General features: G+C 38.1%; 1 protein-coding gene across 1 annotated transcript; it reads left to right on the top strand.

Annotated features, from left to right (window-relative positions):
- Positions 1–1,625: 1,625 nt before the first annotated feature.
- On the top strand, positions 1,626–18,815 carry TERF1 (telomeric repeat binding factor 1). The gene is made up of 10 exons (XM_039703106.1): positions 1,626–1,808; positions 3,613–3,708; positions 5,842–5,972; positions 6,919–7,005; positions 8,282–8,431; positions 10,484–10,590; positions 11,736–11,801; positions 11,887–11,930; positions 12,957–13,021; positions 17,035–18,815. The coding sequence occupies exons 1-10, from the start codon at positions 1,628–1,630 to the stop codon at positions 17,191–17,193; spliced, it is 1,086 nt and encodes a 361-aa protein (XP_039559040.1). The 5' UTR covers positions 1,626–1,627; the 3' UTR covers positions 17,194–18,815.
- Positions 18,816–18,920: the final 105 nt, after the last annotated feature.

Raw genomic sequence — 18,920 nt, 5'->3', positions numbered from 1 at the left:
TAGGAATTAAACTGACCTACTCTGATTTCCCACTTCATTCATAAGAATAAAACCATGTTTTTTGCCACACTAGAGTACCATTTCTCATGCTGCTGCAAGCTCACCCAGCACAAGAGTCATTTGACCTCAAAACAGCTACAAGATATGCATCTTTTCTGAAATACTTCAGGCTCCCTCTACTGTCAAGGGGAAGAGATAGGCCTTGTATAGTACCTAAAATCCATGTGTCCACATATTATGGGCTCCTCAAGGAAACTCAGAGCTGGGCGTTTTGCTGGTTTTGGTTGGGCCAGAGTTAATTTTCTTCACAGTGGCTTGGTAAGGAGCTTTGTTTTGGATTTGTGCTGAACACAGAGATGATAATAAATATGATTTGGCTAGTACTGAGCAGAGCTTACACAAAGCAGCCTGGTCCTGCTGTTGTTTATCATGGTAATTTCAAGCTCTGATCCACCTACCTGTCAGTTTTTACTATAGAAATTATGAAATGTCTGCTCAATTAAACATTAATGCATAATAATATCATTTTTTATGTCCACCTGGTTCATGTCAAACACTAAGAATTTTCATTCCTGAGCAAGAAGTTGTCACAATCTCTTCCAAAGTGCAAACCTAAGTCTTGTACTATATTAATACAGCTGTCCAAATAGAAGATTCTTCTAAGTTAAATTATGTGTCTTCTTGCCTCTTGGACCTCGATGTATTAATGCCACAGCAAGATTGCTGTGGGTGCAATTTAGTGTGAGCACAGGAGTCAAAGGAGGTAAAAGCCCATCAGCTGGTACCTCCTGCTCTGATACCACCACTCTGTTCCTCCCTGGAGTGAAATAAAGCTCAAATCAAAGCCTTGCACCAGATCTACCAGAACATCACTTGATCCTCCACCGCATCTCTGAGAGGAACACTGTTCTGCCCTTCAGCACTTGCCCTAAATTCAGCCCTTCGCAGACTTACCAATCCTCCACCGCATCTCTGAGAGGAACACTGCTCTGCCCTTCAGCCCTTCGCAGACTTACCTCCCTGGGTTTTACATTTTAACATGTACAAACTGTTGCCTTCTCAGATAAACACACTCCAGCTACTATCGTCCCTCTTCACATACCGTCAAGGGCTCCGCTGCCAAGTCGCAGCTCCCACTTTTCAGTTTTTCCAGCCTCTGGTGTGTCCTCCCTCCCCTCCACAGCCTCCTCTCCCCAGGGCCCACATGAAGATGCGCTTAGCGAAGCCCTTCGGGTCACACATGCAGGAAAACACCCACCTTTCGCCTTTTGCTCTGCCGGGAAGCGTGGGACATGGCAGCCCTCAGAGCCCCCGCTCCACCCAGGACACTGCTCCACCCGGGACACGGCAGCTCTCGGAGCCGCCGCTCCACCCGGGACAGCGCTGCCTCAGCTTTTCCCCCTCCGCCACCACAAGCCACTTGCGGGCCAAAACAAGCGCGCGTCGACCACAACCAGCTCCTTTAAGGGCGGCCGCGCTGATTGGTTGGGACTCGGCGAGAAGGGCGGGGCCGTGCGGATCTACCTTGCTGATTGGATGCAGCGGGAGGGAGGGGCGGGGCGATCGCTCTGATTGGCTGCGGCGCGGCGAAACTCAGGGCTGGCGGCCGTTGGCGCGCGGTTTGAAGATGGCGATGGCGGCCCAGGAGGCGCCGGACGGCGGCGGCAGCTCGGCCAGCTCGGCCCCGCCGGAGGCCCTGGAGGCCGTGGCCGCGGAGTGGATGCTGGAGTTCGCCTGCTCCTGCCTGTGCCGGCACTTCGCGGAGCAGAGCGAGGCGGAGTTCTGGCGGTGGAGGGACGTTGCTCAGGGTGAGGGGCGGCGGCGGCTCGGGGCTCTCCACGGCCGCGCCCGGGACCAGCGGCTCCTGAGGGGCCTCGGGGCCGCTGCCTCCCGCACTCCGCGCCGGGGGAGCGCTAAAGCGCTCGGAGCCCGTCCGCCACCGGGTCAGCAGCGCTGGGGGTGATGCTCAGCTCTTTCGGGGGCCTCAGGAGATCCCCGGGCTGCCGGGGAGCCTGTGGGGGCTTGGGCGCTATCGGCAGCACCCGCGCACGGTAGTAATACAGCAGTGCTGGAAGTATTTCAGAGAACTATACTCTGGCAGACAGAGATGAGATGAAATGGAGTCTGGGTTTTGAATGGAAAAACATACATTTAAAATGAGAAATAAGGTTTAGAGTGAAAGTGGTTGAGAACTAGAAGTAAATGTCTACGTCTCAGATAAATTTAATGGATTTATGATTTTTTTTTTCTGTAAGAAGCAGTTTTCCTGAGGATACCAGGTTAGAGCTTTGGGGGATATTTTGTTTGTGTATGTGTTCTTGATTCAGGTGAATGTAGTAGTACGACTTGTTTAAACTTCTGCAAAGAATGGAATACAATGGCATGCAGAATTATTGCTAAGATTGGTATGGGATATGGTAGGAAATTGAATGATAACTTACTAAAGTACTTTGAATAGGGGGCTCCTAGATTAAATTATTTATGGTTCCTCTCAATGTGTGGCCTTTGGACTGCAACTCAGCAGGAGCTTGTACTGAAGTTTAGTGAAGGTGGGAAGCAGAGACACTGTCAGTGCAAAAGCAGATTGAAAATATCTCCTGGGAAGACTGAGTGTATTAGTACAAACTATTAATTCAGTTGTACAGAATTCAATGTCATGTGGAAATAAGAAGTAATAGCAAATTTTGAACTCGTTCCTGCCCTGTTCAGCAACAGAGGAAAGAGTTTAGCACTCTAAGATTATAAAGTCAATATTGTAAAAGTCTTTGAGAAAAGCTAAGCACAGTCATAAGATTGTAATAGAAAAGCAGGTGTGTTTTTTCCATAGAAAAACAGGGCTGTTACTCTTGCAAGTGTCAAAGGGAGACCCTACAGAAATAATGATTGGCTGTCAACAAGAAAATCAATTCAAACTGAAGCAAGTGCAGAAAGGTAGGAAGGCAGTGGTTCCAGGTGATACCCAGCAGCTCCTTTGAACCCCATCTATTCTGTGGTTCTCTTTTCATTTTGAATGGATCTGTATCATGCTGTGAAGATAAATTACTCTATCCAGCATATTAGCATAAGAAATTCACACTAACCTAAATGATGGGAATAAACTCATGACAGCTCCCATTTTAAAACATGTAATAATCCTTGTGACCTAGCCTTGCAAGGAGGATTTCCCTGGCAAATTTACATTTCTGAGTAAGCTTTCCATGTCACTTTTACTGCTTTAGTTCTGTAAGTTGCTATAGCAACATGTAAGTGTTACCAGTCTGCCTGTGGCTGGTGGTTTGTGGGCATTCCCTGGAAGTGTTCTTTGGAGCAGACAGCTGTCTTCTGTAGTACCCTACTTAACAAAAAAACCCCTATATTTAATACTATGGCCTTTGAATTGGATGAATATAAGCCTGTGATTAATTCTGCTGTTTCTTCAGAAAAGGATATATTCTTCTGGTCAAGCTCTTAAATACTAATTTAGTTGTTTTAGCAAGGAAGAATGTGGGCTTCATTGGTTTCTTAAGGAATTAGAAATTTAGTGAAATCTGGTAACACAGTGTTTAGTATATATCTAGCCACACTGTGGCAGTGCTGGAGCAAGACTGACTAAACTTTTCTCTTCTTTTCCAGCTCTTATTAGTGGCCTCTCCCAAATACCTCCACATCAGAAAAAAACAGTATATGTCTGCCAGCTTTTGATAAGAATTGCACAAGGAAAAAGCCTTGGTAAATACTCTGATTCTTTTTTTCACTTGTTTAAAAGCAGTTGTATGAACTTCTACAGAAGTGTATTAGATATGCTTTCACATAGCCTTTACTATGCATATCTATATATGCTTTTATCTATAGATATAACTATATTTAAATAAATTGAATAAATTTCACATTTTGGACTGTCTTTATTACACATGTGACTGACTTGTCTGCAGAACTGGTGTTACTCTGTGCTGACTTACCTGAATGGAGTTTGAATGACCATATACTCCTTAAATTACCAGAGGTTTTTTTGTCAGAGTAGTATCAACAGAAGAAATATACTGGAAAGGACTGACTAGCTGTTAGTGAGCAATACTTGCAAGTTTAAAACTCAGGATATGTGTTCTTTTCTGCACACTTAACTCTAGAGATTAAAGTAGGACTGACAGCAGGACTGAGAAGATGGGTGAAAAGGATGATTGCCCATGTTTCCTACAGAAGACTGAAAGACTCTCAGCTAGCAGCAAGTCCTTGGGGCTCTTACTCACTACCATATCTTCTGTTTGGCTGCGCTTGCCACTTGTTGGTTTATCCAAGATGATTTAGTTTGAGCTTCTGGAAGACTAACTTCTTTTTTTTTCACTGTTTGATAAAACTCCTTGGAATTTAAAGACTTCAGAAGCAGTCTTGAAAGCATAAGCATGGAAGAAAAAAGTGCATTCTAGCCTAGCAATGCCACAAAGTCTTGTTTTTATACAATTAAATTTCCTATGTTTCTTATCATGTATTATGTCATCCTGACTAAGATTAGCTTGGGAATCAAATTCTAATATTTAAAATAGTTCATCAAATTATTTAAAATAGTATACAAATTATGTAATTTTTGTGCTAATGCTCTAAATTATAGTATTGTATATAACATTTGAGAATATGACTTCATTGTGCCTTTTTATCTTATCAGTAGAGAATAATCTATGGTGAGGAAAGATTGCATGTGTGTGGTAGGTATAACATCAGGTGTAGCTGCACAGTGTACATGGAAAGCTCATATATGGCAGCTTTCCTATTTTTCTAGTTATTACAATATTTTATCTGCACTGATCACACAGAGTAGGCTGTTTCAGCTCTCTAAGAGCTAAACACTTTGTTTTTACATTAAAATAAACAATATGAAGTTTCATGTTACTTGAATGAGACAATAATTAGAGAAAAATGTTTGTTTTAGTTATGTGTATATATGCACATAATTCTGTTTGAAATGTCACTGTTTGACATTGTAGTGGATATAAAATAATTTTTATCTCTTCAGTATTGTGTAAGTTGTTTACCTTCTGTCTGAAAAATACTTAATGAAAGGAGTAAGTTGTTGAGAGAGGTTCTGCTGATACCATAAAATGAAGGCATAAGTGAGGCTGTAGTTCAGTGAAGATCTTGAATTAATCTGGCAGTGCCATGGGAAAACACCACTTGTGCACCTGCCAGCTCCTCCTGCATCTGTTACGTTGGCACAGTCACTTGTGCAGGTGTGCAATGGCCAAACTGGGAAACTGCTTGAGAGTGTTAAGGGGATGAATATTTGGCTAGACTACATTTCTGCCAGAACTGGTCACCGATCCTTTGCTGGGAGTTTGCACAAACCTTGGTGTTGGCACAGCAGTACGCTGACATGGGGAGTCGCTTCTGCTTTTAAGTGACACTCCTGTGTCACTGACCTGTTTGAGTTTCCCTCTCAGTTTAAGCACTTCAAATACAACAAAGTTAAGACATGGAAATAGTGATAGACTCCGGAAGAAAAAAACAAATTACTTAGCATGGTGATTATATTACAAAATTAATAGTATCAATATCAAACATTGTGAAATCTCATGCTAAGTTAAATGTATTATTAATGCCAGAACAAATACCTAATTGCGAGTGGCATTTTAAGTGAACAATGATTAGCTGGCATAACCCCTGAAAATGCAGCAGTAATGTTACTAGCAAGGGTAGGAAGAACCAGTCTCTGAAAAGAAGACAGTTGCTTCATGTTTCTTAAACACACCTAAAAATTGAGGAAAAGGAATTGAAATTGTATGATACATGTTACTTTACTGCATACTGTAATCTATTTAACTTTATCCTTTAATTTTTATAAGTACTTTAGTTTTTTTCCCCCTCTCTAAGGATTACACTTTGAACATGATCAAAGAATTTCGCCTTTGGAATCTGCTCTGTCTTTCTGGACTTTACTTGAAAGGGAAGAAATTAAACTGGAAAAACTTCATGAACAAATTCGTCGCTTGATTCAAATTCAGGTCTGTGTGACTTACACTTAATGCTTCAGGATGCTACCTATTCATTGGGAATGAGTAGCTGGAGATCTGTCTGGCAGGAAGGGACCTGGGGGTGCTGAGCAGCAGCAGCTAAACAAGAGCCAGCATGTGTCCAGGTGGCCAAGAAGGCCAGTGGCATCCTGGCTTGTATCCACAACACTGTGGCCATCAGGACCAGGGCAGAGATTGTCCTTTGTGCTCAGCACTGCTGAGGCCACACCTTGAATCCTGTGTTCAGTTCTGGGCCCTTCAGGACAAGAAAGACTCTCTCTCTTCTCCCAGGTGACTGGTGACAGGATGAGAGGAAATGGCCTTAAGTTGTGCCAGGGGAGGTTTAGATTGGGTATAAGGAAAAACTTTTTCACATGAAGGGTTGCACAACATTGGAACAGACTGCCCAGGGAAGTGCTGGAGACACTATCTACTTGGAAATGTTTGAAAAAAACATGCAGATATGGCACTTGAGGATATGGATTAATGGTGAGCATGGTCATGTATGCTAAGTTGATGGTTGAACTTGATGACCTTAAAGGTCTTTTCCAACCTTAAAAATTCTATTCTGTCCTACTAAAACAGAGCCCTTTTTACAAAAATCTTGGGCTATTAGCAGACTGAACTGAATTTTCAGTTTTAGTACAGAGTAAATGTATCTGTACAGGGGACCTTTTTCTATCTCATATGGTTCCTGTTTGTACCAGTTAAAATTTGTTTCAAAAGCTGCGAATCTGAAAAAGATAGCAATTGAAATAAATTTCAAAACTAATTTCAGAACTAACTGTTATAAGTAGATATGTGTCAGTGACCCTTAAATATATAATCATCTGAATTTTTGGAGTCTTGGAAAACTGTAGAATTGTGAATTCTCTTGCTTTTTCTGAATCTCAGGTGGAAAGTATTTAATCACAGCTTTTAATTATATTTCTTGTAGATTGTAGCAGTCCATATGGAAAACAGATATTTCAAGGAAGCTGCTGAAGTTCTTGAAAGGCTGTTCACAGACTCTGAATCAGATAAGGTAGTAACTTATTTAAATTGCCTTAAAAGCTCTTGACTTTCAGAGGTTAAAGAGGGGAGTGGGTTTGCAAAGCTAGCAAATCCTACTTGCATAACTTCAATCTCATTATTGTCTGTGCAGTCACTTTCATACCTATGTCGTTTCAAAATACAAAAGGAAATTTGTGGCCAGGAGATTGATAGACATACTGGATTATTTTTGTGGGAGTAAAATTCTTTTAGCAGCAGTTGTCCTTCATCCCCTCTTCCACTTCATATGAGAAGTGAGATAGTGCTGACTACTAATAGCCAATCAAATTCCCAGAATTTGTAGTGCAATTTGCTGATTTCTGTTGTAGTGGATTCTGTTTGTCACCTCTGATTAGTGTTCTCTGTACCACAGCATCGCAGGGAAGAAAACCTCATTAGCTTCTGTAGTATAGAGTGAATGCTATTATGCCTCTGACTGCAAAATACAACATCTATGTTAGGCCACCTCCTGGTTTGAAGCTGACTGTATCATTCAGCAAGTTGCACGTTTGAGTGAATATCTCTCTAATATAATAGTTACTGCACACACTTGAACTTGCTGGAGTGGAGAAAAGAGCAACAGAAGAACTGTAGATGAAAAGAAGTTAAAAATGCTTCCTAAATCTTCCACTGGTATATTAGAACACATGTTCTATGTAAGTAGTAGCTCATGTATAACGTACTCTTCACATACTCTTCCATTCAGAGCATTTGGATGTTTGGAAAGTGTAGATTGTGATAATAGTACTCAAATTCATAAATAAATGCAGCCTATACGCAGAAGATAATTCTCTGGCTATATTGGCTGCTGTAAAATTCAGAGGGATTGGCAGACAAATGTGAATTTCTAATTATCAGTATGATGTATCCTTAATGTTGCTGTACTAAGTTATCCTTCTCCTGAACACTGTACACACTTTCCAATGGCAGTCTTTCTGAGGCAGCAAATGAGAAGAGAGAACCAAGTAATGGGTGGCTTTTTCTGAATGTTTTTCCTCCACTGACAATCCTGCTTCCAGTGTTATTCATAAAGGAAATGAAAATGTAAATCTCTGGTCAGTTGCACTTTACCATTTACTGAGCACATAAGCTAAATACCTGGTACTATCTCTAGCTGACTCTAGAACTGTTTCAAACTGCACCATGAAGCTGTATAGGGATAGTCAGGAAACTGTATAATCATCATGTTTAGCTTTCTGTATTTCCTGTTTAGCATAGATACCAAGTTTGCTGCAGGATTCCTGTTTATAAAGCTGTGCTTTTCTTAGCCTTTAAGGGTGAAGCTGGCAACCATAATTAAAACCAAGGATCCATATGTTCCTCTTCTCCAAAGCTTCAGTTACAGTCATTTGATAAGTAAAATCAAGTCCTACATTGAACTTTTCATGAAAGAAAATGAAACTAACTTCTTAATACAGGTATGTTGAAAGTATTTTAAAACTTTTGAAAAACATTACCTGATACAATTAAATAGATTTATCCTTCCAAGGGGGTTGTTTAGGCAATATTTAGTTACTGTGTTAGATGAAAAGGAAACTTTACCTTCCTTTGGATTGTCTTATTTTCAACCTTTTTGTTTTAAATAATATGTCTTGGAGAAAGTTAGTAGGAAAGAGATGCCTCTTAATTACTTTCTATGAATGTTTTTTTCCACAACTGTTTTGATTAGAAAAATGGTTAGGACAATAGTGTAGTAAAAACAAGATCTGTTTAAGAGATGCAGTTCTGATATGGGACGCCATAAAAATGTAGCTTTATACTTAATGCTTATTTTATTTAAGCCTACATGACTCCCCATACTAAAAATAAAAAAATCAAGACCTGTTAATTTGGATAAAAGCTTTTGGAATGTCAGGGGAGTTAGGAGATAGAAAACTATTATTGCTGTTTTCCTGTAAATACAAATGTTCCTTACAAACAGTCTTGCTCAAAAGTGATTTAAAATTGGCAAGAACAACATTCCTTCTTCAGTTCATCTTCAGGAGGATTGTAAAGAATTTCTCTTATGTTTACTTCATATAAAAGAATATTGAATTATTCAATTCCAAAAGCACAGACGTCTAAAGGTAATAAGAAGCAAATTTTAAATAAACAATCCTGAAGTTCCTCTGTGTTTTTCACTTTCTTACCAGAGAGATTGGACAACTTATTAAATACACTCAAAGTGTAATACAAGGAATACTTTTTACTGGTTTCACTTGAATGTCAGTTTTCAAGTTTATTTTTCAAGGCTCTTTCTTTGAGTCTAAGAGGAAGTAAAGGCTTGGAGGTGCCAGAGAAGGCCCAGAATTCCATACTACATGCCTAAGGCCCTCACTGCCTGCATCCCCAATGCCTGCACATTTGTCCTACTGTCTGCACCCACACTGCAAATCTTCACTTTGAACAGAGTTATTGTGGCACGCAGAGGAGACAACTTTGTGAGGAATGCCCACTTCTGTGCGGCACACAGTTTCCCACCTTGTCTTCTCTGGAGAAGAACATTCTAGCTTTAACTGCTAATTTCTCTTTCTTCTAGTGCCAGATGTAGAAGTATAATTATAGAATAGTTTGGCTTGAAAGGAGTCTTTAGTCCCACCCACTTGCAATAAGCAGGATCTTTAATTAGTTCAGGTTGTTTAGAGCCCCATTCAACCTGGCCTTGAAGGTTTTCAGGGATCAGACATCAACCACCTTGCTGAGCAGCATATTCCATGTTTTGCCACTCTTACCATAAACAAAACAAAATTCTTCCTATATCTAGTCCAAATCTACCTTCTTTTAATTTAAAACCATTAACTCTTGTCCTACCTCTACAGGCCCTGGTAAGAAGTTTGTCCCATCTTTATTCAGTGTAGGAGGCCCCTTTTAGGTACTCTATAAGGAGTAATGAATTACTACTTCCTTCTCTTGGCAATGAAGGAGAAATAATCTTAGTTTGTGGCTAGTAATTTAAGCAGGATGTTAGAAATGTTTTTTGCCAGTGCAAAAAAGGTTATATTATAAGCCTCAGGTCTGCTTAGACATGTCTTTTGAATGACTTACATGTATGCTGTGTCCTGCCATGTGCTACAGAACTAGATAAACTTGGCACCTGCCAGTTTTAGTTTCTAACCTAGTTATAAAAACCAGATTTTGGAGTACTTTCATAGTATTTGCAGTCTTAGTTAAGTTCTGCAATTTACTTAACACATTTTTAAGTTCACTCATTATGCAACTATTTGTTGTATTTCTTTGAGTCCATATAAAAATCAATTGCAGATATGACTAAAATTTCTCCAAGTTATTTAGTTGATAAAGATCTTTATGGATTTCAACTTAACATGCTAAAGTTGTTTTGAAACTACTTACTTTAATGTTAATAACTCTGAAATGTCTGTCAAATAAGCACTGCTAGTTCTAATAAAAAGTATGCATACTAATCTTAGTGCAAACTCCTATCTAGGTACTGCTTGGCTTTAATTTTAATATATCAATTACATTTCTCACAGGAAGCCACAAAACATGTGGCATCCAAAGGGTTGGGAGCAACAACATTGCAAAACAGACCTGTGGAAGTCAATGAAAATGGCAAAAGTGATTTGGAAACAAAGCAAAGGTTTGTATTAAATATTATACTGCTAAGGGATGTGCTTGGGGACAGTAAGGTGAAATTTGTAGATCAAAGAGTAGGTAAAAGGGGGAATGTTAAATTCCAAACTGCTATCCAATAGAGAATTACTACAAGCATATTCCCTATTTTCTTTAAATTTGTGTTCTTCTGTGGTTGTTATTTTTGGCATTTACATGAAAAAGCTTGCCATTAAATTTAATTATTTGTGAGGTTGCACAATTTGCAGTTTAAACATCTGTTAGTCTATAATAATATAAGCACAAAAAAGACTTTGCTTTTTTAATGCTTGATTGAACTCCTTTTAGTTCTAATTTCAGGCTATAGGTCATCTCAAGAAGAAAAAGAATAAGGAAATGGAATCAGTCTTACAGTTTTCTTATAGCTGACACCTTAATGATACCAGTGTGAAGGGAAATAGTTACATTGCTTCATGATTCTGACAGTGCAAACCTTCAGAACAATTACATTATTATTTTGGAAAATGCTAATATTCTAGGTTTATCTCCACGTGTTCAGGGAGAATAAATTGATGGCTTTAGCTGGGATAGAGTCTGTATTTCTTTGTTTTTACTTGGAATACTTGGCATCATTTAGTTAAGAAAACTGATGCAGACAGTATAGAGGAAGACAAGTCATAAGATTTTTTTTTCATTTATTTTTCTAGAAGGGCAGCTCCTGACACATCTGAGAGATATAATCAAAGAGTCGTTCAAAAAACCTATGGAAATAATTCCTAATGAAAAAATAGAAGCACAAAATGCTTCATATCTTCAACTTAAATGTCTTGGGAGCTACCCAAGGAAGTGGTCACATTACCAAACCTGATAGAGTTCAAGAAGCATTTGCACAGTGGTCTCAGGCACATGATATGGCTCCTGGGGATGTCTGTGCAGGGCTAAAAGCTGAACACATTGATTCTTGTGAGTCCCTTCCAACCCAGCAGATTCTGTATTTCTCCTCCAGGTATAGGGAGGCAAGGTTAAGAGGGTGAATGCATTGATGCAGTTAGTGATTTTATGCCACTGCTTCTGTAGAGAAGTTTTAGGATTTTCTTTCATTTAAATATTGTTGAACCATATAAATGGGAAGTTGCTGCCTAGGAAATAATTTTTTTGTCTTTTCTTTTTAAGATTGGTGAAAGAGAAACAGTGTATCACAAGTTGGTCATCTGGAAATATAAAAAAACTCATAGCAAGGTAAAAAATTTTGTTGTTATTGCTCTGATCACAGACTTTTCATCAAGTTCTTTGTATTTTTACTTCAGATCTGTGTTCTTTGCAGGAGACGTTCAAAAGGGAAGCCCAAAGAGAGCAGAGTTCTTCAGAGTGAGTATTAGTTTATTTTTACATTTTCAAAACAGTCATGTCAAACACTTATTTCTAGCTGCTATCCAATGTGATTGGATTAATACAGAAATGGTTGTGGCAGATAAAAATACTCCAAGTTGTATATGATTTCTGCACAAATGCAGATTTGGTGATTGCCATATTTAGGATGCTGTGAAGGGGCTTAAGGTTCTCTAGCAATTAATTTTGCAAAATCATTCACTATTTTCTGGTTTGCTTGGCTGGTTTACAGGACTTATGGTATTCTGTGCAAAAGAAAGCTGACAGAGGAGTTACTGAAATTCATTTCTTTCTGAATTCTGTGCTAGATAACTTGATTGGGAAAGAACTAAAGAAGTTAGCTGATTGGAAAAACAAATTGCACTGTTAATGTACAAAGTCAGGATGTTTGTGTGATTTCCTGGTATTACTTCTTAAAAACCTAACACAGATAATATAATAGTTATAAGTAAGTTCTTAAGACCATTAGCACCCTCTTACCACAGTGAGATGATGTTATAGTTCCTGCATGTGGCCATCTTGTACGTGGAAGGACAAACTCTTAAGATGCCTTGAATGCTTGCCACAGTTAAAACCTGATACATCTACTTGGAAATGATGGAATTTGTATACAAAGAATCATAGCTCTGATTAGTTGCTACTTCCAATTCTATGTAAAATGAGAGTAGTGCATATCGTAAAAATGTTTTTATCAAAATGAAATGTTTTATTATGTACAAAATTTTACCTGTATTTAAAATATAATTCTTCTGTGAGCTCTATTGTATAGAAATTATGGCAGGTATTTGGAATAGCCTATTTTTTTAAGTCCTTGGACTATGGCAAGATTCATGTGTATTCATTTATAAAAGTATACTTAAATGTAAAGGGACACTGAAATTTTCCCAATCTGTCAAAGCATATAAAACTAGTGTATGTTCTTGTCAGGTGTAAATGGTAAAATGCAAAACTGCTGCCTTGATGTTGACTCCTCACTGTTTTGGATTTATATTAACTGTCTTCTAGGTCTTAACGACATACAAAATGTGGAAAACAATGGAGTTTCTTTTGCATGTAGCCGAAAAAGACAGGTTTGTACCTATTCTCTCTTCTAAATGGAGATAAAATGAATCTGAGTCCACAGAATATTTTTCTCAGCTTTAATCTAATTTTTTAATCTAGTGCTTAGATTTAAGATTCTGTTGATTATTCAAGTGCTACAGTTCCTGAAATTGTTACAGTCCCTTTCTTTTTAAAGACAGGAAATATAGCATATTTTTACTGTCTCAAATATTGTTGTTGCTAATGCTTCCAAGGCTTTTATTTGTTGACATACACCATTACCAAAGATTAGTGTGAAATAAATTCTTTCCACAGTTTGGATTAAAAAAATCAGGATGTCATTTGCCTGTGAAAATTTTGGGTAATTTTTAGAGGCAACTCGTTTTCCAGCTTAGAAGGTTAAGATTTAGCAATTTTATAATTCAATACATTTTTTATGTGATGTAAAAACATATTTACTTGGGAAATTACTCTAGTTTTTATAAACCAAATGGTTGGGTCTTTTTATAATGCTACATTTCAAATGGTCCTTTGTACACTCTTCATGGGTAAGCCTACTTCACTGAATTACATTAAAATAACCCTACTGTGTTCACTAATGCTAGAATTGCCATTGGTGGGACATGCAGAAGTGTATGCCTTTAATAGAATGCAGTTTGAAGTTGATTTGATGTTGGGGTCTTTCAAGCTAATTTTTTATTATAGCCAATTTTCCTTCATAAGTTTTCAGCATTTTATCATAACTGAAGAAATTACTATTAAATACGTGTATTGCTGTTGTTGGATTCCTCTTCATAATCTCTCTTAGGAAGCAATGTGGAATCTTTTTGTTTAGATAATAGTGCAAGTTGTCATCATATATCCATTTTGATGTCAGCTGTTTCATTTTTCTGGTGTTCATTTTGGTATTTCATTTTCCATATAACAGGGAAGACCAAATCTCCTTATTTTGTTTTTTTCTGGGGGAGAGTTGTACTTTTTCCTATGTCTTTAAGCATTCTTACTGAAGTTGATGTACTGATTAAATCTTCAGTTACACGCTGTCCTCAAATGGGTCTTAATGAGACCTCATCTGTCCTTGAGGTTTAAGCCCCTATAAATTTTTCACTTTCTCACAAATCTCAGGAATAGTTAGATCACTGACAATCTCTTTAAAAGCTGCAGATAAAACTAGTGCCCTAAAAAAAAATATATATATATAGGCATCACTTACTGGATTTGCTTTTTGCCTTTAAAGACAAAATTACTTTATTCCAGCATATACTTGGATAGGTACCTTGTTAGCCAGTTTCTGGTAAGCATGAACACTTCTATCAAGCTTGTTTTCAACATCAAGAATTAAACTATTTGGACCACAATGACACAGAGCTAATGAAAGCTTTCTAGTCACATATTTTTATGCTGAGCTAGTCTCTTACAGGGTCACCTACAAGCACTGTATCTAGGTCCAGGGCTTACACACACATCTTGTTAGAAAAAAATAGGAGTTGTATGCTTAATTATGTTGTTATAGTTCAACATTAATTGAAACATAAAGACTAAATTTGTAGAGAACTGCATCTGACAGGGGCATTGAAAATTTTAAAAGCGCTTAAATGAAACTTAAGATTCAGAACTGTGTTTCTTTCGACACTTAGAAAAGTTGTAGGCATCTGCTCCCTCTGTTGTATTTATGTCTGACTCCCTACCACTAAAACCTCATAAATGTTTTATAGAAAGCAATGATAATTGGCCTTTTAAACAATAAATCTGCTCCTCTACTTAATCATCTGGGTTATAAAATTGTCCACATGCATGAAAGAATGCAATGAATGTCAGAGCTGTTGACTTCTAGAACTTCCTTTTCCATGTAGTCCCTCATTCAATGTTGGCATTGTTTGCTCTTGTTTTGTAAATGGCATTTCATTGCAATGGTTCAGTGCCCATTTTCAGCCTTTCATTTCAGTGTTTTCAGTTAGCTGCATAGAACAATCTGCAGTGCTATTGAAAGGACACATACTTTATTTTCTCATTCCTAAATTAGGGGATGCAAGTGCCACAGAATTTAGGGAACTGTTTGTACTCAATTTTATATCCAGTAAATATATGGCAAGTCCTTTGAGTTGTCTAAAATCTGGATGATACTTGGTTTAAATTAAACAATGTGTCTGAAAATCTGAGTGTTCAGAATTTTGTCAGACTTGTATGGAAAAAAAATCCATATATTTAAAGCTGAAGGAGAAAACTCAGAGCAGGGTTCTATAATACATAAAGAAAAACAGGTTACTAGAGCAGAACTGACTCAAAAGAATAACAAGATCTTCAGATTTGTGAGGGAATGTCTCCACACTCTGCCTGGCAAACTCAAGCTTGCTCTGCTGGTGTTCTGAGCTGGCCAGATGTCACGCTGTTGTGGACCAGGCACTGTGCTGATGTGAGCTCAAGCATAGTGCTGCATTATGTCCAGGCTTTCAACCAGTCTTGTAACAGTGCAAAGCTGGAATCTACGTAAATTCTGTCCCAGAGGGGACAGAGCTTGTCAGTGAGTGGGGCAGGGGGAAAGTTATTGCTCTGTTCTCTTCCTCAGTGAAAAGAAAATGAGTCAGTCCCCTGATTTACCTGTAAAGCAGGCCCTCATTTATACAATAAATGGAAGAAATTTATTTTTTAAAGAAGCTCAATGTGAGCAATTGAAAATCAAAATAAGCTAACAACAACCCTTTTAACAGTAAATGCAATTAATCATTGCAAGTAACAAGAGTTGTGACTGTCTCTTTTGATGAAAGTATTTGAATTATCTGGTGCTGTAGGTCAAGCATAACTGTGTTACTTGAATAAAGATTTTATTTAGTAAAGTTTTCTGGCATGCTCTGAAATGAGGTGAACTACATTATTCCAATGGAATCTCTGGCCTTTTAATAATAGTAGAAAAAAAAGCTATTCACTGCTAATGTTGCGAAAGATCTGTGGAACAGGAAGAATTAGAAAAAGGAAGTATTTTTGATAAAAGGGTAAACTACTTTAGAGAAATTTTAGGTTCCTAACTGTTTAGCAATGCAGTTGAACTACTATTACTTGTAATTTTTTCACTGTTAAGTGAGGTTTGTCAGTGATCAGAGGTTACTGGAGAGACCCTGATACTTGCATTAAGCTGGAATAAATCCACTTAGCACTTAAAATTGTCACCTGGCCAGAGACTGTACTGATGGTGCTTACAAGAGCAGAATCTTTTAAAGATCCCAGAAGGCTTCCACATCATTAAGAAATAAATTTATTTTTTCTTCCTATTTCCATGGACATGGGTTCTTGTGCCACTGACAGTCATATTGGCTAGGTGTTCCTGCTGCTCATCCTCCCTTTGTGCACAAGCAGGAGTGTATGCATTTGTGTAATGGCAGCAGCCATAAGATTTACATTTCCATTGGTTACATTATTTTTGGAGATAAGTGATGTTTGTTCCCCTGTAATTCACGTTTCCTGGCACTTATCAGATCTACTAGCTGGCTTAAGTTGAGACTATTCCTTTGCACCTGCATTTCTCTTTCTGCCCAGTTCTTTACAATTTTGAAGGTTTCAGTTGTAAAGGTGAGCCATAACATGATTCCCTAATGCTCCCTTCTGCTCTGTAGCCAACACCATTTATCCATGTGATAGTTGGAAGTGATCTGTTACTTACAGGAGGAAGTTTTATATATACTCTGGAAAACCAACCTTTCTTTTATTCCACCAAGCTATAAATTTTAGGCTGGCAGATTCAGCCATTTACAATTCTTTTTGCTCTTGTAATGTGCTATAAACATTTTTAACTTCCAATCCTGTTACTCCAATTAACCCAAGGCTTTATTAACACAGATGCCCTTTGGGAGCCCCCATAAAGCTTTACAGGTTCAGTTACAAATTTATCGTTTATCTCTAGTTTCAAGATATGGTGCTCAAAAAAACCCCTCCGACATCTGTATTCTAATAACTAGAGAGCGGTTTGAAAACTTGCTTTTATGGTTGCTTTAAGCTCTCACATTAATATCTTTCTCTGTTCATATATCTGGTATCTTTCTTGCCCTAGAAATGGACTCAAAAAGAAGACTTGGAGCTGAAATCGGGAGTAAAGGAGTTTGGAGTGGGTAACTGGGCTAAAATTTTGGCCCATGGTAACTTCAACAACCGAACAAGTGTCATGTTGAAAGACCGGTGGAGAACATTGAGTAAGATCAAACAAAGCTGATTTGACTACAGGAACCAACTCTTCTTGACCTTTCCCTACATGAGGACCTACTGTAGCTTTTCAGAATAACATCTTATTTTAGTCTCAGAGTGTCCAGCACTGTTGCTGTCCTAAAACATGAAACAGAATAATAATAGGTATAAAACATTAATGTAAGCTCACCTGCTCTGCTAATGATGACTTAAATGTAAAGTCTGGCCTTTTTTGCTACATGCAATAACAGATAACCTAGATTCTGAAATGTGAAAATGTTTGCAGTGATTGAAGAAATGTCTGTTATGTAAATAGGGGTATTAGATCTGACTAGCAACATCTTTAGTTTGATGGAGGCTAATAAAAAGTCAAGTGTTCTGTATTTTTAAAGGGCTGTACCTCTTTTTAGATTGACCTTTTCATTATTTTACTTCCTGCCATATAACCCATTCTAATTTGTTTTGCTTTGCTTTGAAATTACGATCAGACTTGACATTTCTGTAAGTTTTACAAAAAATACGTATGTATTAGTATTGCTAATTTTATGAGATGATGGTTTGTTGGGGTTTTTTTCTGCAGTTAAAAAGTGCAAATTCATCTAATGTTGTATTTTCAAGTAACAAAGGGACTGGTTATTTTTTTACATGGAAAGGAACACTATTGTACTAGCACTTAGCATCTCTTGGTTAGCTTGTGCCACCTACCTTGTCTTGACAAGTGACTTCTTCCAGACCAGCAGGAAAGGGAAAGCTCAAAAACACATGGCTGACGTGGGTCTCAATAACGAGTCTACACTGTCAGTGACAGCAAAGATGCACTTTAATGGGGGTCACTATCAAGGTTTCTGCTGGCTACTGCAACTCTGCTGCTCAAGGGAGAGTGGAACAGATGGATGATGGCACTAGTCTGTATCTCTGGATTCAGATAATTTGGAAGAGATTTCCACAATCTCAGAAAATTCATGCTTTCCACTGTCATACAGGTGTGAATCTAGTGACTTGAACTAACACAATACAGCATTCTTTTAAAAGTGAAATCTCTTGAATTCAGATGTTTCCTGTACCTTTTTTCTTGGCTAGGGGTTTTATTTTCCAAGAACGTTATAAGAAAAAGCACCTGTCTGAATTGGTCATATTAAAACAAAGCTCTGAGAGATAATTTTCCCCATTAAAAAGGAAAACATATAGTTGTGAAGTCTGAAATGTTCAGAAAGTATTAAGATAATCACTGCTTTCTGTTTTGGAGGCTTGCTTTCATTACATTAAAATGGTAACATGCAGTTCAAAGGCTGGTTTCACAACACATTCTTATTGTGGACAGAACCTCAAGCAGATCACCTTCCTCATTCTTGCCAAGACACTCAATGGCTTCTTCCAGGAAGCCTTTATGTTGCATGGAAGTGCTGACTGTCTTAACAGGAAATTTTCTCAACCTGCATAGCACTCTTGCCAGCGCTCAGATGTTGCAGGTTCCTATACTAATCATTGTAGATGAGCAATTTTAACTAGTTAATTTTTTTACTCTTAGCCAAGGCCTTAGTTACAAAAGACTCGTCTAGGTTCATCTGCCAGAAAAGTTACACTGTCTATTACTAATATGAAGTTCTGAGGAGACCAATTCCTTAACAAAGCTGACTAGGGCTATGTCTTCATAAAGGTGGCTGAATGTGAAAACTGCTGTGTAGAGGAAGAATGTTTACACAATTATAGTGTAAAAAATTGTCTAGATGATACTGGAGAGGAACAAAGTACCTA

This window comes from Passer montanus, unplaced genomic scaffold (assembly GCF_014805655.1).
Source record: "Passer montanus isolate IOZ18808 unplaced genomic scaffold, ASM1480565v1 scaffold16, whole genome shotgun sequence".
Classification (NCBI taxonomy): domain Eukaryota; kingdom Metazoa; phylum Chordata; class Aves; order Passeriformes; family Passeridae; genus Passer; species Passer montanus.
Note: the sequence above shows the minus strand (reverse complement) of the source record. Positions and strands in the feature narration are given on the sequence as shown.